We start from the raw sequence: 16,870 nt of genomic DNA, 5'->3' as shown, positions 1-16,870 counted from the left end.
AAGGAACGCGGTACTTTTCCCGTTCCAGTGACTTTACTTAGCTACTCTGGTTCGGCGCGCGTTCGAATTTAGTTTTGGTTTGTGAACCTTCCGTACCTCCTGTGACGGCCATTTCATTATTCGAGCGGCCGTCGCAGGCTTACACAGCCATTTGTTAGTGAAATTCGTCAGAAGCTCCCTCGGCGAGTCGTCGGGAAAGCTGGAGGGTGACGAGCGCTCACCTGAAGACGAAGGCGCCATTTTGACTGTGAGGTGCACGTAAAAGGTGCGACGTTTTCACAAGTGCAAAAACACGAAATGACGCTGCATGAATCAAAACAAATATAAATATCTCCTTGGTGCGCGCTGACCCTCTCTTCAAACAGCGCCCCGTAGAAAATAAAGCAATGTTTTTATTTTCACGCAGAAAACACGGATGCAATTGTGGTGATTGTGGGACTATGGGCACCGTGCATACGTTAGGAGCCGCCGCAGTCGCGCGCTGCCTCCAGCGCCAAAGCGGCCACGGCAGCAGATTTGGCGGGATGGGGGGGAGGCAAGCCACTGCGCCGTGTTTTGGTGCTTCGCATGAAGCGTTCTCTTTCCCGTTTGCTTCCAAAAGACGTCAAATTGTTATCAGCTGTCAGAGAACGTAGAGTTAGCGCGTGTGCTTCTTTTTGCCAGACCTCGTGTATCAGGCGAACGCGGCAACATAAAATGCATTAACTGGGGGAAGACAACGGAGGTGACGAGCCCGCTGAGCGAAACTGCGCACGTGTAACGCGGGCCGTCTCACTCACTAAACAATCACAGCTTATCACCCTCGAGCTAACGCGGCAGCGAACTTAGCGGCAGCTTGAAACCGGCAATACCAGCAATTGCACTGTCATGGCCGCTGAATGAAAAAAAAACGCTTTCCATCGAACGGCCATGGCACTGCATTCGCTGCGCCGACTTATTCAGTGCAGCCGAGTTCGTCGTCGCGGCTCCTGTTTTGCTGCCATGGCACTGCAAAGCGTGCCAATTATTATTACGTTTGGATTCAGAGAGCTACGTGATATAGATAGTTTCTTCCGAGGAGCTAACCTGAAGAAGGGCAGGGAACTCCTCGAAGCGGGTCACGTTCACGGCGTCGTGGAAGAGGTGTTGCTCGGCAGATCAACAATCACGGGCACATGCAACCCCAGAAAAAAAAAAAACATCTATTTAGAAAACTCACTTTTGTCGTCGAACGAGTGCGATCCACCGTTCACGCCGATTCCGTTCATATTCTCTAAATGGAAACCGGTAAAAACGCGTGCCCAGAGAATTCCTGTAGGGGTTTTTGCACCCAACAACGCAGCAATTATTCCTGGAGTTCGGCATTCCTACGAACAGCGGAACCGGCACAAAACGAACTGCCCGCGAAAATACCTCGCGCTGTCACAGCGGGAGCGTGGAGCGAGCAGGGGTGCAATCGCGGAGCGATGTTGTATGCTATATTATTCTTATCGTCCACCACCTGCGGCTGACTGATCGCGTTGATAACGCGGACGTACCGTCGCTCTGGTCACTAGCCAAGCGCGAGAAGCACGAAAAGTGTAGTCATCGTAAAAGGCATAGTTCCTCGACTTCATCCCATTGCGAGCGCGTCAGAGCATCCCGCCAAATCTGCGCTTCTTGCCGCTAGGGACGCCGAGCGGAGTTACGTCTGCACGGAGCCTATAATCTATAATCTTCAACGGTAGCACACGCGTAGTTCGGCCGGTTGGGCTCTCTAGCCTTCTCTTAATTTCTCAAATCCCTCAAGAACGAGCGGAGCCGCAGGGATTTGTCGCAAGCGCTTTCGTCCCGACGATCGCGCTGGACGCTACAGGGAGCGATGTCACTGATCCAAACACCGCGCTCTTGATTTATTATTACTTATTAGCCAACCAAACGCGGTACGACCAGTACGACCGTAGTCGAAATCGATGCATTTACACAAGACTGCCCCCCCCCCCCCCCACCTCTGTAACACAACAAACTGTTTCAGGAGGCAAGCTATGAAGCTGCCATGAAACCTTTTCCCTTGTGATTGGTAAGTTCAGCGATGTCTACAGTCGGGCGAGTTTGCGGGGAATCGTGACGTGTGTGCGACTCGTCGGGCGGGACACAAAGTGGCGAAGAGGAGCAGCAGCAGAAACCGAAACAGTACAAACATCGTTGATTAATTGCTGCTGCAGAGGCTGTTGCTCAATTGATTGAAAAGCTTGTATATATTTCTAGATGGTGCCTCTTATTTTAGTAGCGTGCCTTTGGGCGGAAGTGCATTTGTCGTTACGGGGTGGCGCTGTCGTGCCGCCGTCAAACTTCCGCTTGCGTCTGCCGCTGTACACGTTGGAACCTGGTGAAAATCGGACTTATTACGGTGCCAAAGTGGCCTTATTTATTTAATGCGTGTTCTTGCTCGTCTATACGTCACACTATGTGCTCCATGCGAATGCTTATAGCTTTTGTGGCCATCGTACAGACTGCGTCTGGTGTAGAGCTGACTTTTGAGCTGCCGGACAACTCCTAAACAGTGCTTTCACGAGGACATCGAGGCTAACAAACAGACCACGGTGGAATTTCAGGTAACCGTTCCCAACGTGGTGCATGTCCACCACGCATACTCTGAAGGCAGCGACATTCGTCGACGCAGTATGCTGCCGCCGTCGTCTGTCTCGACAGCGTGCCGGTGGTCAACCTTAGCGCGTTGTCATATGCTACGAAACTAAGTCGTTATGAGGCAACGTTCACATTGTATCTGGAGTGCCGCCAGTAACTTATTTTGTGACTCCGCCGTGTCGCGAATCGTTGCTCTTCACGTCCACCCCAGTGCGGTATGGCGTGAGTGTGCGTTGATGCTAACCTTAGATGGTGTGCGTTTCGCTGCGTCATCTCTTTTGTGACACTGTGTCCAGGAAAAGAGAGGCTATGTGATGTGTGTGTTTTTGATGTGTTCCGATCGATCGGACCTTAGCACAAATCGTAACCTCCAGGGGCGTAGCTAGAAATTTTTTTCGGGGGGGGGGGGGGGGGGGTTCAGCCATACTTTATGTGTTTGTGCGTACGTTTGTATGTGTGCGTGTATATTTACGCAAGCAAATTGAAAATTTTCGGAGGGGGGGGGGTTGAACCCCCACCCCCCTGGCTACGCCCCTGGTTTCCTCTGTCGCATCTGCGGTTAGTCTTTTAAGCCCCCTTGTAGGAGTAAAATACGCAAGGATACCTTTCTTTGCCAGGTACTAGCAAACAATTGTTTCCTTATGTGCAGGTTGCGGCTTCTGTGAAAAATGCAGTGTTTAAGTCAACACCACATTGAAGGCATACATTAAAGGTACTTTAATTTGAAATGTAAATCATATCACGCGAACGAAGATTATAAAACTTTTGCAAAAAATGCTCACTACATTTGCAGAAAGCCTTCTGCCGAGAGTGCTCGAGCGGCGTTGCATGGGAACAGCAGCTATTGTATTCGAGGCTATGTTTGCGTCCGTGTGGATCAAGCCCTGACGCTACACGCTGGTAGTAACAGCCACAAAAGACAGTCTTATAGCAGACGCAGGATTTCTTTCGAGATTCTAAATGCGAAGTAGAGTTTCTTTTGCTAGCGTGAATGATCGCAGGTAAAGAAATTCAGAGCCGCTGATACAAAATGTGAAATTTGCAAAAAGGCCATATGCACGAATACTGGTTTCTTTTGTCTGCAGCGCAGCATGATGTGTTTATAGGAGCCTGTACAGTACTACTGTATCCCCTTGATGTTCACATTTTATGTTGAACAATGAGGAGCAAGCTGTTCCTAAACATGAGGACATACAGAGCAATGGCTGAGTTGTCTGCGGGGTGCTTAAAAGGCGCTGCTTTGTTGCACAGAAAGGTAAAATGAAAAAAAAAAGGACATGTCTTGTGTTTCTTATGTTTGTGGGATTATTTGCCAGTTAATAGTGCTGTCATGTCATTGGTAAGGTTGCCCAGGTGTTCATAGACAGTTAAACATGTGTGCTGCTGTTTTGAATTAAACTGGCAGCATGAAAAGCATGTTTGTCATATGTTGCTTCTGGGCTTGCAGTTGGGATAGAGCAGCAGGGTACCTCACTGAAAGGACGTCAAAACTTAGTGAAAGTCTGGCACTTTCCTATCCTGCAGTGTGCATGGCTGCCACAGCAGCTGCAGAAACACTGTTCAAAAACAACCTGTGAAATTCTGCTGGTTCCTATAGAAATCATATGAAATTAAAGTAGAAAGCTTTCAACCACAGCTGTGCGGTGCATAAACACCTCAAACTTTGTCTATAGATGTCCTCACTCTCATGTGCCTTTTGTTATTTACTTGATATGTATACACAAACCTACAAGAACACAGAAACGGGGAGGGCAGCAGGCTGACAACTGCCACCTGGAGGGGCACAATGCCTACTTGCGTCTTTCGCTCTGATGCATGATTTCGTCTTGCCATCTGATGTCGAATCAGATGCACATTTGCACCATGCACTTCACTGGGAATGAAAAGAGTTCGATAGCTCAGCACTCGTAGGGCACCGAAAAATTTTAAAAATGCAGGGAAGTTGGCACAGTCTCTAAGCTTGGCACAGTGAAGCACGGGCCTGTCACCACTCGTTGAGCAACCTATCTCTCTATATTTCTCTGTAGAGCTGGGCAGCCTTCTTTGTTTCTCTTTAGGTTTCGCTTTCGTTCTCCCTCTCTTTTTCTCTGTTTTTTCTTTCCCGTATTCGTCTCACTCTCTCTTTATTTCTCGCTCGCTTCCTCTTTCTTTTTTTCTCTCTCTCTATTTCTCTCTTTCTCATTCTTTATGTGCTATGATTTACTCTCTCCCCTCCTCGTTTCCCTCCTTCTCACCCTCACTTCCCTTTTGTACCCCTTTGCTATATGATCCTATACAAGCAACGTTGATACAAGACGAGGCTGTGCTACGTTCTGTCAGCGTGCCTGGATAGCCAAGTGGTTAAGACATTCGCCTTTGGATTGTGGGTACGTGGGTTCAAATCCCACCGTCTCGTAAGGAATTTTTTTCGCCCAGATGTTCTTTCTTTCTGTCCCTCTGTTTCTCTCTTTCTTTGCCGTCCTCCTCACCCTCACATCTCTCCTTTGCTTTGTGCTTCCCCTTGCTATACGCTGGACAAGTCGGGGCATGTGTTCTAGGAACGAAGCAGAAGATGAGAGAGGACGAAGAGAGTGCATGCCGGTTCATAATGACGATAATTTTGCGCCACGACATGTTACGCCGAGCTAGAATAGCTTCGCTGTTAAGCTCACCTCCATTTGTGTGTCGTAGTCGATAATTTTCATTTGCACTATGCATTTGCTGACTGTATCGGGAGGTCCCATTGCACTCAGCGATTCTTCCTTCACACCGCACAGCTGACCACTCGCCCACAACTTCGTGCCAGGCTACAAGCAACTGCTTTTAACATTTTCGACCCTATGGAAACCGCAGAACAACACACGATGGTCGCATCTTTCCGTCATGCTCATGTGCGAACTGGCAACACGCTTTTCTATCGGACAACAACCAGTGACGAATTGATGGACACCTACATTCTCGTGACCCACAATGGCATGCGTATTACTGTTCCCCGTGTGGTGTCCAAGAGATGGAACAACACTCGTTTCCGGTGCACGCAGCTGTCTTTCTTTTTTGCTCATTGTGGGAGGGTGAGCTCGTAGCTTTGCTTTGAGCGATAAGTGGGATGAGGAGGTCTCTACCTTTCTCGGGCACCTTGAGGATGAAAAGGATATGAAAGGATTGTTGAATGCCGACGAGAGTCGCTTACAGACCAGCTTTCCGCCAAAAAGTGAAATGCAAGTAAATGGGAGTTAGCAGAGAGTGAATTTATACACAAAAGGGTGCAAACTAAGGTGGCCCTTTTAGGAGAATGTCTGCTGCTGCAGCCATGACCGCCCTTAGACAGGCAGGTGCACATGTAAACAACAAACCTAACAGTGCTCCACTGACAACATAGGGGCATCAGCGCTGCCCTACCAACTCTCTAGGTCTATGATAGAACAAGACGCTTTTGTCTTCTCCAAGAACTAGGGCTTCTGTATTTGGATATTTTACTCACCTGTGTGAGAAGACAAGAGCTTGCTCTGCTTAGGGCAGTTGGAGAGGCATTGAACATTCCCTTGCATGTGTGTCTCATGTTTTGTTCTAATAAGACTTGCCTTAATCGACATGAGATGGAACACTTGCTGCAATGGCTTCTGATTATTTCAGCCATTACATGTTTAAAGTGGTTGGTAGCTTTGCAACAGGATGTAGTTAAGCACTTTTATAATACTTTCATTTATTGTAAACATTTGTAGTGAACAGCACTTGTGTCTCATCTTATGTGTTCGTGCATTGTTTATGTGCTGTTTCGATGATCGTGAATAACCAGCTAGCCTGAATTACCACCCTTGTGAGTGAACGTTTGTTATAACAGTATTTTCTGTCATCCTTACCAGTTGGGCCCACATTGCCTTCTATACATAATGATTGCATGTGATGTATGGCCACATAGGGGCTTTCATTTGTGGGATTATTGGGAATGAGAATTTTAGGTCATGTGGCTTTTTTCTTTCTTTCCAATGTTGATGAAATAGACACTGTGCTGAGTCAGTGCAGGATCAGTTACTATGTCGAGTGGCTGGTGCACCAGCACAGTGTGGTTACCCAAAGTTCAGAAGCAAACAGTGTGGGCTGGTTTGTGCAGTAGTGTCTAGTGCATTGCACCTTTACATGTTCACACAGCCAGCCTACATGCAACTGGCAGGTGAGGAATATTACAAGGCACAATTCAGGAGAAGGTGGAGGCTTGAAGAGATGAAAAATTCTTGAACAGGGGTGGCACTGGAGGTGACACCCCTTGCTCAAGGACCTCGGCCCTTCTTCTCTTGCATGCCTATATGTGTCTGGATTGACATGACTTTTCTTTCTTCTTCTTTTGAAGGTCGCAACCAAATCTTGTCAGCACTGTAAAGGTCAGCCCTGCTTACGGGATTCGCTCCTTCTTGCAGGTGGTCACAGGCGGCCACTACGATGTGGACATGACGCTGAAGGGGCCGAATGATGAGACACTGTACCAGGGTGTGAAAAAGCAGTTTGACACGGTCAAGATCATGCCCAAGACGACGGGCACGTACACAGCCTGCTTCTCAAATGAGTTCTCCACCTTCTCGCACAAGATGGTCTACATGAACTTCCAGGTGGGCGAGGAGAAGCCCTTGCCGGGACTCGGCGAACACTACACGGCCATGACCAAGGTGCTTGTAAACTCCACACGATCGTAATTGAGGTAGCTATAGGCTCGTGTCTCCAACAAGAACGTTTTTAAGAATTCTGGAGTAAAGGCACTCGCAACTTCTTAGCAGCAAATGTGAAGCTAGCATTTGCCTCTACTTTTCCTCAAAAACATTGCCTTCTTTGTGATGCCCAACTAGGGATCAAGTGCTGACGAAAATGCGAGGTTAACTATAAAATAAGAGATAGCTGTTCCAAATGAAAGTAATCCATCCAGATGAGTATTGGTGACGGCATCTCTAATAAAATTTGCTTAGACTTTAAAAAAACACAGAAGTTCAGGGGAAGATGGAAGCTTGAAGAGATGAAAAATTCGTGAACACTGGTGTCTCTGGAGCCACCGTTTCAAGGCCTTGGAAGAAGACAAGTTCGCTTGCCGAAACGTCGGCTCCAGCGACACTCGTGTTTACGAATTTTTCATCTCTTGCCTAGACTTTGAGGCTTCTCAATTAAACCAGTAACACAAAGAGATACATTGGGCAGTATCTCTCTAGAACAATTCACCATCTTAAACTTTTAGGGTGCATGAGGGAAATGCTACGTTTTCTTCACTACAAGCTAACGTTTCATTGTGCCTCTAACAAGATGGTGGAGGTCTGGCTTCACTTTTCGTACGTCATTTCTACTCCAGCATTTCCTTAAAACTTCCTTTGTGACTACCCAAACCAAGCCAAATGTTTGCTGAAGGACGTGATAGATTTGCTTTTGAATGGTATTGAAACAACGAAGTGCTGATGTGGCAAATTTTAAAAATAAACAGCCTTGTGCTGTCTTGCCAAAATTAGTATTAGTGCTTAGGTTAACTTGCCCTTTCTCTCGCTATTTATTTGACCATTACTCTTGTAATCTAGTTTATTGATTGCTTGTAAATGCAGGACCAGAAACTGAAAAACACTTGCCAGGCAGGAAATTAGATCGACGATCAGTAACATCTGAAACTGAGGAATAGTCAGGACTACAGCGGCCGCGGCCGCTGAACCTTTGCTAATTTATGCCAGTATGAGTTTCTGGACTACAAGAAAATGCTTTGGACTGCTGTCGCTGTGTAAACTTGTTCCCAACCTGTAATGTGAAGGCGTTGAAAGGTGATGTGAGCTAAGAAACGAGCCATTTCTGGCTAAAAAAGGTGCGCAAGAATGTCTATTATGGTGACATAAATGCAAGGTAACCTTTGTAATCGTTCATAATTCGTCTCAATGTAAATATTCCAGACATAACGCTGGTTAAGTTGTTGACTGTTCTTTAAAATCCGATACTGTGTGCTGCGTTGCCACGTCGGAACGGTTGTAAAAATTTCTTTCATATCTTCGCTGCAAAAATGCAGTTATGCTGCATAAATGTGTATTTTTGTCCCAAATAAAATTAAAAAAAAAGGTCATTGCAGATTGAGCTGCAGAAAAAAGAGGTCACCGACTATCGACCACCACGCTGGAATAAAACTGAGGCAGTCCTGCTGTTTCGCCTCGACTTGAATTGCTTCAGGTGCAGAACGTGAAGTTCTGGTTGAGCTTAGAATGTGCATACGTTGCTTGATCTTACTTCCTAAAACTTGTACCACTAAAGTGCATCATCTGCATTCCCTCCTACCTCGTAAGAACGTTGGAGTGACTGCTCGCATAGTCAGACATTGGTTCCTGCGTTCTGGTTAAGCAAATTTCATTGTTGAAGCAGTCATCCAACCTACTTCTGCGTGCTTCTGTCACATGGTTACTCACAGTAGCTTAACCTCTTTCTTTAATGTCCAGCGCAACGCCACACAGTTTTTCTTGTTCTATATGCTCGTTAATGAAGGTGAAGAACCATCGTCTATAAAATGCTGCAGCAAGTGCAGCTACGTGTACTTCATTGAAAGTAAATTTGCACACCTTGTGAAGCCCTTCTGTCTATCTGATTCATGGTTTGTGGTGCTCTTGCAGATGGAGTCTTCGTCCGACAATATGCACAGCAACCTGAACACCATAGTGGACTACCAGACGCACCACCGGCTGCGCGAGGCACAGGGCCGCAAGCGTGCCGAGGACCTGAATGCACGAGTGCTTTACTGGTCGATCGGTGAAACTGTAGCCATGCTGGTCATCTTCATCGGACAAGTCTTTGTACTCAAGGGCTTCTTCACAGAGCGCAAAACCATCGTGTCCACGTAAAACTGCTCCCCGGGCCCTTCCTGCCTCACTGTTGCCAGCCACAATCCGCCCTTTTCTGACTGAGCCGCCTTCGTTTTGCCCATTTCCCTGTTTCTTTTATTTCTTTTCGTTTTTTTTTTATTCACTGGGATAATACAGCACATTGCTGGTTGCTCGATCACAGGGCACCGGGAACTGTACGTGGTAGAAGGCGATGTCAAGGTGATACCTACACACATCTGATGGAACTGGGGGGGTGTGGTTGGAACTTAGTCATTGCACAGTTTTCAGCCATGCGTTGATTTGAAGTGAGCATTCCAGGAATGCCGATTACGAATTGACAGCATTGCACAGCTCTCATTGAAGTCGATGGTTTTACGATCAATCGTTGCACAGCCTCATTGAAGGGTGCAGCAAAGAGCAAGCATAATCTCAGTCCTTTCTTCTTTTTTTTTTGTCTTCCTTTTTTCTTTATTGTGGACCCAGGGGCCCTTGGAAGGCACAGGGTATTAGACAGCTAATGTTGACAGATTGGTTAGGGAAGGAAAGCTGCGAGGCATTTATCTTGTGTTACATGATTCTGAAGCACTCTCTGTCATCGCTACCGCTCAACATGTGCTGCTAGTGAGGTGTGGACCATCGGAGAACATGTTAAGCAGTGTGACAGTGGCAGAAGCTGATCTGTGAGGCTTAGATAAATGAGCCACATTTCAGTAAAGGTTACCCAAAAGGGCTCATTGCTAAAGGGTGTTCACTAAGAAACTTGCTTGTCTGGTAAGCATCACAATCATGTCCCTGTATGACTGTTGAATAGGACATTTAATTTTTAATGTAATGAAACCAGTAAGGCAAGTAGGAACTTAAAACAATTGTGCCCTTGGTGTATGTACAATGAATGATACGAAATTCATTAAAAAGCAATGCAACTTCATAAGAAGCCAACAGACCAGGTTGAGCCCACTAGCATCTTGTGTGGAAAATTATGCTTACCTAATTCATAGGACGTCCCCAAGGCAGATGTAATGCTCTCAGCAGCCAAGTGCTTGCTGTTATGTCTTTGTGGATGTGGCAAATCCATGGTGCAAGCTTCTGCTATGTAGGGCTGTGGATATTCTCAAAGGAAGCAGGGTGGCCCAGAGCCTATGTTGTCTCAATGAATACTGTCTGAGGAAAATTTGTTACTGAAAGAGTGCACAGACAGAAATTTAGAAAGTAACGAACCATACTTGAAGCGCAAAATTTTCCACTCATTTTCATCATGATTGAATGTCCTTGAGAAGGTATGCACCTTATTGTTGTGTCCCTGTATCCATGCCCATCCCAGTGCTTTTCACAGAGCAGTCATGATTGGTATCTCCTCACACTAGCTTGATGTCCCTTATGCCATGCCATGTAAATATCTTTATATGATAATTCATAGCAAAGAGTTGTACATCTTGGTGTGATGAACCGATGAGCTGAAGAACGGAATTTAGAAGTTAATATTTTTAAGAGCACCTATTCTAAGGCCAGTAGTTATCCATCGTAGTGAAGCGTGGGAAAACAGCTTTTTTTCTTTCTTTTTTGTGATCTGGAGACCGCGTCGCAATTGGAGAGTGACCAATAAAGGGAGCACTTGCACTACGAAAACTCTGTTCATGCATGCTTGTGCGTTACTGCTTGTGCACCACACTATGTGTTCAATCCTTTCATCTTTAACCATGGCAGTGACACTTGCCCACAGAACACTGGAAGTCATACGTTCAAAGTTGGGCAAGTTAACATTGCGAACACGTGCATGCGGTGCCGTTTGTGTACCATTGATAATTTGTAAAATAGCTATGTTTTTTTGTGGAGTACTAAATCGTCAAATTTCCTGCTGTATTCACATTAAAACAATACAAAAATACTGATTGGCCGCATGTTAGAGGCCGCATGTTAGAGAGCCTCTGATGACCATTTGGGCATTTCCACAATGAAAATCTTGGGGCTATGGGACAGTCAGGGCCGCTGAATGCAAACGCACATGGTGCAGCCTGCCGCATGCTTTGAAAACGGCGTGAGAGAGTCGTTTCCTGTTAGGCCACCGCGATGCCACCGGAGGTACTTGTTATCAGGGTTGCTAGGTTTGGCTACTTCGCGCCAGTTTGGCTGCTTTTTTAGGCCGGTGGTGGCAGAAAAAACATCTTAGCTAATTTTTGGCTAGTTTCATGTTGCCTCAATTTGAACCAAATTAGCAATATCTTGTGACGTCTCAGCCGCTGGCAATCGAGTATGTGGTGCCAAAAATGGTGACCAAGGAATGTTTCCAGCTCCCAAAATTGAATTTGGCGCTTGCATTACACAAAAGAAAGGCCTTTGGATAAGTGGCTGGGACTCGGGGGAAGATTGTTGCATGGCGCCTCATTTAGAAGACCACCTATTGCTGAGAGGACTTTCGAACTGAACAAGACAACTGGAAGCGCTTCGCATTAAGGACGCTCTGCACTCGTCGAAATTTGGAATTGGATGTCTGACGAACTAGTCTTGTCGTCTCTTGCAATTTGGTACGGACTGGTACGTGATGACGTCATCACGTAATTATTTTTTGCGTTACTCGTGCTGACGCCGGCAACGGTCAATTTTCGCGTTTGATGAGGCATCTATAAGGCTTTCGCGATTAATACACTGTTCGGCCGTCGTTCCATGGAATTCCAGCTGCCGCTGGTGTTCGGTAGAGGTGGCTTGCAGTAATTAGGCGGGATAATTGGTCTGTAGCTGTATGTAGCGGTTTTTGTTTGTTTTTCGTACCACGACGATTTAACTGGTTTAAGCTCTGAAATGGTAGAATCACTTGGCATAGCTCCTCTTTTTCTGGCATCATCTGTTGCTTTCTCCCGGTGGCAACAAATGTAATTCTCAAAAGCTCGACGGAGGGGACGGGCGATCACGTATATCCCTGGAAGCAGTCTAGTGACATTTCATGCTATTTAGTGCATGAACTCCAGGCTCGCGTTTGGTGTGCTACACCAGTAGACGGTAGCACGCATCGGGGAATTTTAAGCGCCCAAGCTTTCAGTATTAGCTCTTGACAAATGCTGCTTTCGAAAATCTACTTTCAGACAGTCAGAAACCGACTCTCAGTCAAGCGAACGTAACGGTGACAAAATTTTCCGCGCATCAGTGGCATGCGCTCTCTGGTATCGGGCTAGCAGACGACGCGCGAGCGTCTCGATCAAATAGCAGCGAAAGACACGTGCCTTCGAAATTGGCTGGCTGCCCAGAACGACAAGTGCTTCATGATTCCAGTTTACAAGTTTTCATTATACTTTAAACAACGCGAATACAGCCGAAAACTGAACCATAGAGCAGCTTCGAATACAGCCACGGCATTCGTTTCCGCGAGCGACGACGCGACAGCTTCTCTACTACAGTGGCGGCGCCCGGCGGCTAAACGCCGCACTAACGCCGACGGTCGGTTCCTATTGAAGCCAACAAGCGAGAGCACTTTGTATATATTTCAATAAAGTTTTCAATCAATCAATCCCATTGCGCTCCGCTCCTTCGCCCAGGCACAGAAAAATAGAGGAGGCGCTGGCCGTGCCATGTAAATATCTTTGTATAATAAGTCATATCAAAGAGTGGTACATCTTGGTGTGATGAACCGACGAGCTGGAAAACGGAATATATAACACGTTAATTAATTATGAGACTTGAGGGCAGGTGTTCATATTAGAAAGTTTTAGTTCGTTCCAATTTATGGCATATCCATTTTTTACAAATCACAAAAGTTGTACGTAATTGAAGATATTCGTCATCAGATTTGAAGGTCGATACCGAAACTGACCGCGCCCGGTGTGCGAAAAGCGCAACCACTCTAGCTGTTACATCAGACCGGAACTACACGTGACAAGGAAGTGATGAAATTTGAATTTTCGTGAAAAGCGGCAAGTCATCTCAGTTGTTCCAGCCGATCGGCTTATGTTTGCGTGTGGTGTTTGGTGCTTATCCGTTTCTTTCGAGCTGTGCGCAAAAAAAAAATAATAATAACTCGATATCAACCTTTTCTTTCCCTGCGAAGCACGCAAACTTTGAGAACGCTTAAGTGGCTTAAAGGGGTACTGACACGAATATTTTCAGTTGTCGTTTTCTTGCGTTAAATGAAAGGTCAAGCCCTCCAGAGCCTGGAAAAGGTAGTGCTAATCGCGAGTGCGCCCTGAAAAAAAGTAATTACAGTATGTTTTGTGGAGATAGGTTTGCACTAGGCTAACCTACGAGCGCGACCGTGCAGGGACGCGACGTTCTCCACTGCCGCTGCGTGCGACGACGCTGCGGCCGGGTTCGTCGTTTTCTCCGACACGGCGCAGAAACCACGCACGAGGCAGGGTAACAGCAATACGGGTTTATTAACCCAAGATGCAGCACAGTACGACACTCACGGGCTTGCAGGCCGTAAAGGGAACTCCGCAAGACCGAGCAAGTACGCTTGCCAGCGGCGCTACGACTCTCACACAAAGGACAGCAGTCGAGCACACGAACGAGAAGCCGCCTGCCAGAGCAGCGCGTCTACCTCTCGTGCTAGCCTGAGAGTATCTGCCGCCACGAGCGAATCGCCGGGCGCATCTTAGCTCGTAGGAGAGGAGGATGTCACCAGCGGCCCAATGGGGAATGGCGCTGCGTTGTGACGTAGGCCCGCGCAGCACGCCAGCGTAGCGTGCCCGGACATGCCAGCGCGGGACGGAGCCGACGCTTGCCCAGACAAAGAGGCGCCCTGGCCGCCATCTTGGCGATTACCGGTGCCTAAGTGCGCCCGGGCTACGCGGCCGGCACGCGCGCGGCAGCTGGGGAACGAGGCGCCAGGTAGGAGGACGCTCTCGATCCCCACATTCCCCCCTCCTAAAGACCGAGGCCAGCCTGTGAAAGAGGCTGTCCGAGGCCAAGTGGCAAGGTCAGCTCAGCCGCAAGGGGGCTGGCCAACGGGGCAAAGTCCAACAAGGGGGTGTCGTCTTCCTGAAGGTACAAGTCCAAAAGTCGACCATGGCCACACAAAAGTTCCACCAAAAGTTCCACCACAAGGGGAGAGCCCACCGCCGGGAAGAAGGTCCACAGCCCAGGAGGAACGGGGGCAAGACTGCACAAGGGCGGGCAGCCAGCCCGCTTGAAGTTCGCCGGACTGGAGAGGTTGGCAGCCGGGAACGTACGAGGCGTGGCTGCCAGTTGCGTGCGGCAGCCCACTGCCGGAAGTCGCTGGGACGGGGGCCACACAGGAACAGCAGGCAGCCAGGAACGGAGGCCGGAGCGACCACGCTCGGGCCTGGGCCAAAGCTTGAGTGGGCGGAATAGCCGCCGAGGGTGGCTACCGAAGCTGCCAGGTGGGCAAGGCAGGGTGGAGGTGACTGCAGGGCAGAAGGTGGGTACCAGGTCACAGCTGGAGGGACCAGAGAACAGCAGGCCACAGGCTCAGCGACAGGCTGGGCGGCCCCAGTTCAACTTTACAGCCTTAATCGAAGTGAAATCGCGTTTGACCAGTAGCTGCAACCTATAGGTTACAGGGCTCGGTCACAGTGCACCTAATACGCCCCTCACACTGCTGTAGGGATGTATATGCACTTAGTCACGGTTCCACCGGCAGTGGGTTCACATTACACCACAAGGTGTTTGAACCCACCGCCTCCCAGAGCGTGTGAGCGTCCCCAATAAATGGGACGAGGCAGGCAAACTGAGCAACCTCGTGTTTTACCTCGCGGGTGTGGCAAGCCTATGGTACAACAACCACGCATCCGATTTCGCTACGTGGTCGGATTTCAAGACCGCCATCATCGACGTGTTTGGCCGCCCTGCCGTTCGCAAACTGCAAGCCGAACAGCGTTTACGTGAACGAGCCCAGCAAGCCGGCGAGTCTTTCACGAGCTACATTGAAGACGTGCTCGACTTGTGCAAGAAAGCCAATGCGACAATGTCTGAGTCCGACAAGATCCGGAACGTTATGAAAGGCATCGACGACGATGCCTTCACCATGCTGCTCGCCAAAAACCCTCGCACTGTGGCAGAGGTCATCACACTGTGCCAAAGCTACGAGGAGCTGCGCCGGCAGCGGCTGATGACGCGTCGACCTCCATCACGCGACGCCGATCTCGCTGGCTTGTCGGCCACGTCGGACCACTCCATCTTGCTCGCTGAGATCAAGTCCTTCGTGCGCGAGGAAATTGCCCGCCAGTTTTCTCTACTGGCCTTCGCTCACCCGCAGCACGTTGAACAGCCGTCGACCACACTGCTGCCTCCCCTACGCCGGGCAATCGAGCAGGAAATCGCGGAGGTCATGCCAGTAGAGCCAGGCGCAGGGAGACGACAGGGTGACGCAGGAGTGGACAGAAATGTCCCCGGCATAGCCGGCTTGCCAAAAAGGGTGCCTGCCTGACAGTGCTGCCCAACAAAGGGGGCGCTTGCCAGGTTATGGCTTGGCCAACACGTCAGAGGGTATTTTCGGCCAAGAGGGCCTTCTACCACTTCCCGACGTGTGCCGCCGCACCTTAGCGGTTATTCTCCATTCACTGTCATGGTATGGAATAAGGTCCAGCTACCTGTCAGTGGGAGAAAGGTTGCTTAAGTGCGTTTCCGCAGATTGTACCGGTGGCGTGGCTTGGAGCCAGCCTTCTCCCGGTTTTCCTGCGGTTCGGTGACCGCCTCCCCCCCTCCCAAGTCGTTGCTGCGGGCAACGAAAGGTTTGAGGTCGGAGACGTTAACTGGACCGCCGACTTGTCTCCCTTGGGAGTCAGCCAGCCTGTACACCCGAGGCGACACTTTGGTCTGCACTCGGTATGGGCCCAACCACTTGGCCGACAGGGAGGCAGAGATGCCTTTGGCAGCGTCACTCAAGACGTGATTGCGCCTGAGGACGAGATCGACGACATCGTAGTGCACTTCCCGATGCGACCGGTCGTATTGAGCCTTCTGTCCAGCTCGCGCTTTTGCCAGGTTAGAACGCGCCAGGTCGAGGGCTGCGTCCATCCGTGAGCGCAGTTCTGCCGCGTAGCCAGACGGGCCGGCTTTTGTGGCGGACGCCCCGCTGCCGCCCCGCAGAACGCGGTCCATGGGGTTAGGCAGCTCTCTCCCAAAGTTGAGGAAAGCGGGCGTGTACCCGGTTGAACGGTTCACCGTGGACCGCAAGGAGAAGCCTATCTCGTTAAGACAGGCATCCCAATCCCTGTGTTGCTGCGCAAAGGCGGTCAGCAAGGGCTTGAGGTACGAGTTTACCCGCATGCCGTTTGGCTGTTCTGGAGCTGCAGCTACGTTCCAGAGACTGATAGACCGCGTTCTCGGGGACGCTAAATGGCAACACGCCATGGCGTACCTCGACGACATCGTCATCTTCTCTCGAACGTTCGAGGAGCACCTCCGCCACTTGGAGGACGTCCTCGAGAGGTTGCGTGCCGCCGGGTTGACCTTGAACCCGAAGAAGGCTCAAATAGCTGAGACTCGCATTTCGCTATTGGGCTTTACCATCG

At 49.1% G+C, this 16,870-nt stretch overlaps 2 protein-coding genes across 2 annotated transcripts in view; both read left to right on the top strand.

Annotated features, from left to right (window-relative positions):
- Nucleotides 1-16,870, top strand: part of LOC119393182 (vacuolar protein sorting-associated protein 72 homolog) — a 234,535-nt gene that overhangs the window by 170,399 nt on the left and 47,266 nt on the right. The window lies entirely within an intron of this gene.
- On the top strand, nt 2,306-11,036 carry LOC119393178 (transmembrane emp24 domain-containing protein 7-like). Its single transcript, XM_037660016.2, is given in 4 exon segments — nt 2,306-2,515; nt 2,517-2,573; nt 7,002-7,247; nt 9,201-11,036. Coding segments are annotated over 4 exon segments (621 nt in total). The 5' UTR covers nt 2,306-2,425; the 3' UTR covers nt 9,429-11,036.

This window comes from Rhipicephalus sanguineus, chromosome 5 (assembly GCF_013339695.2).
Source record: "Rhipicephalus sanguineus isolate Rsan-2018 chromosome 5, BIME_Rsan_1.4, whole genome shotgun sequence".
Lineage (NCBI taxonomy): Eukaryota > Metazoa > Arthropoda > Arachnida > Ixodida > Ixodidae > Rhipicephalus > Rhipicephalus sanguineus.
Note: the sequence above shows the minus strand (reverse complement) of the source record. Positions and strands in the feature narration are given on the sequence as shown.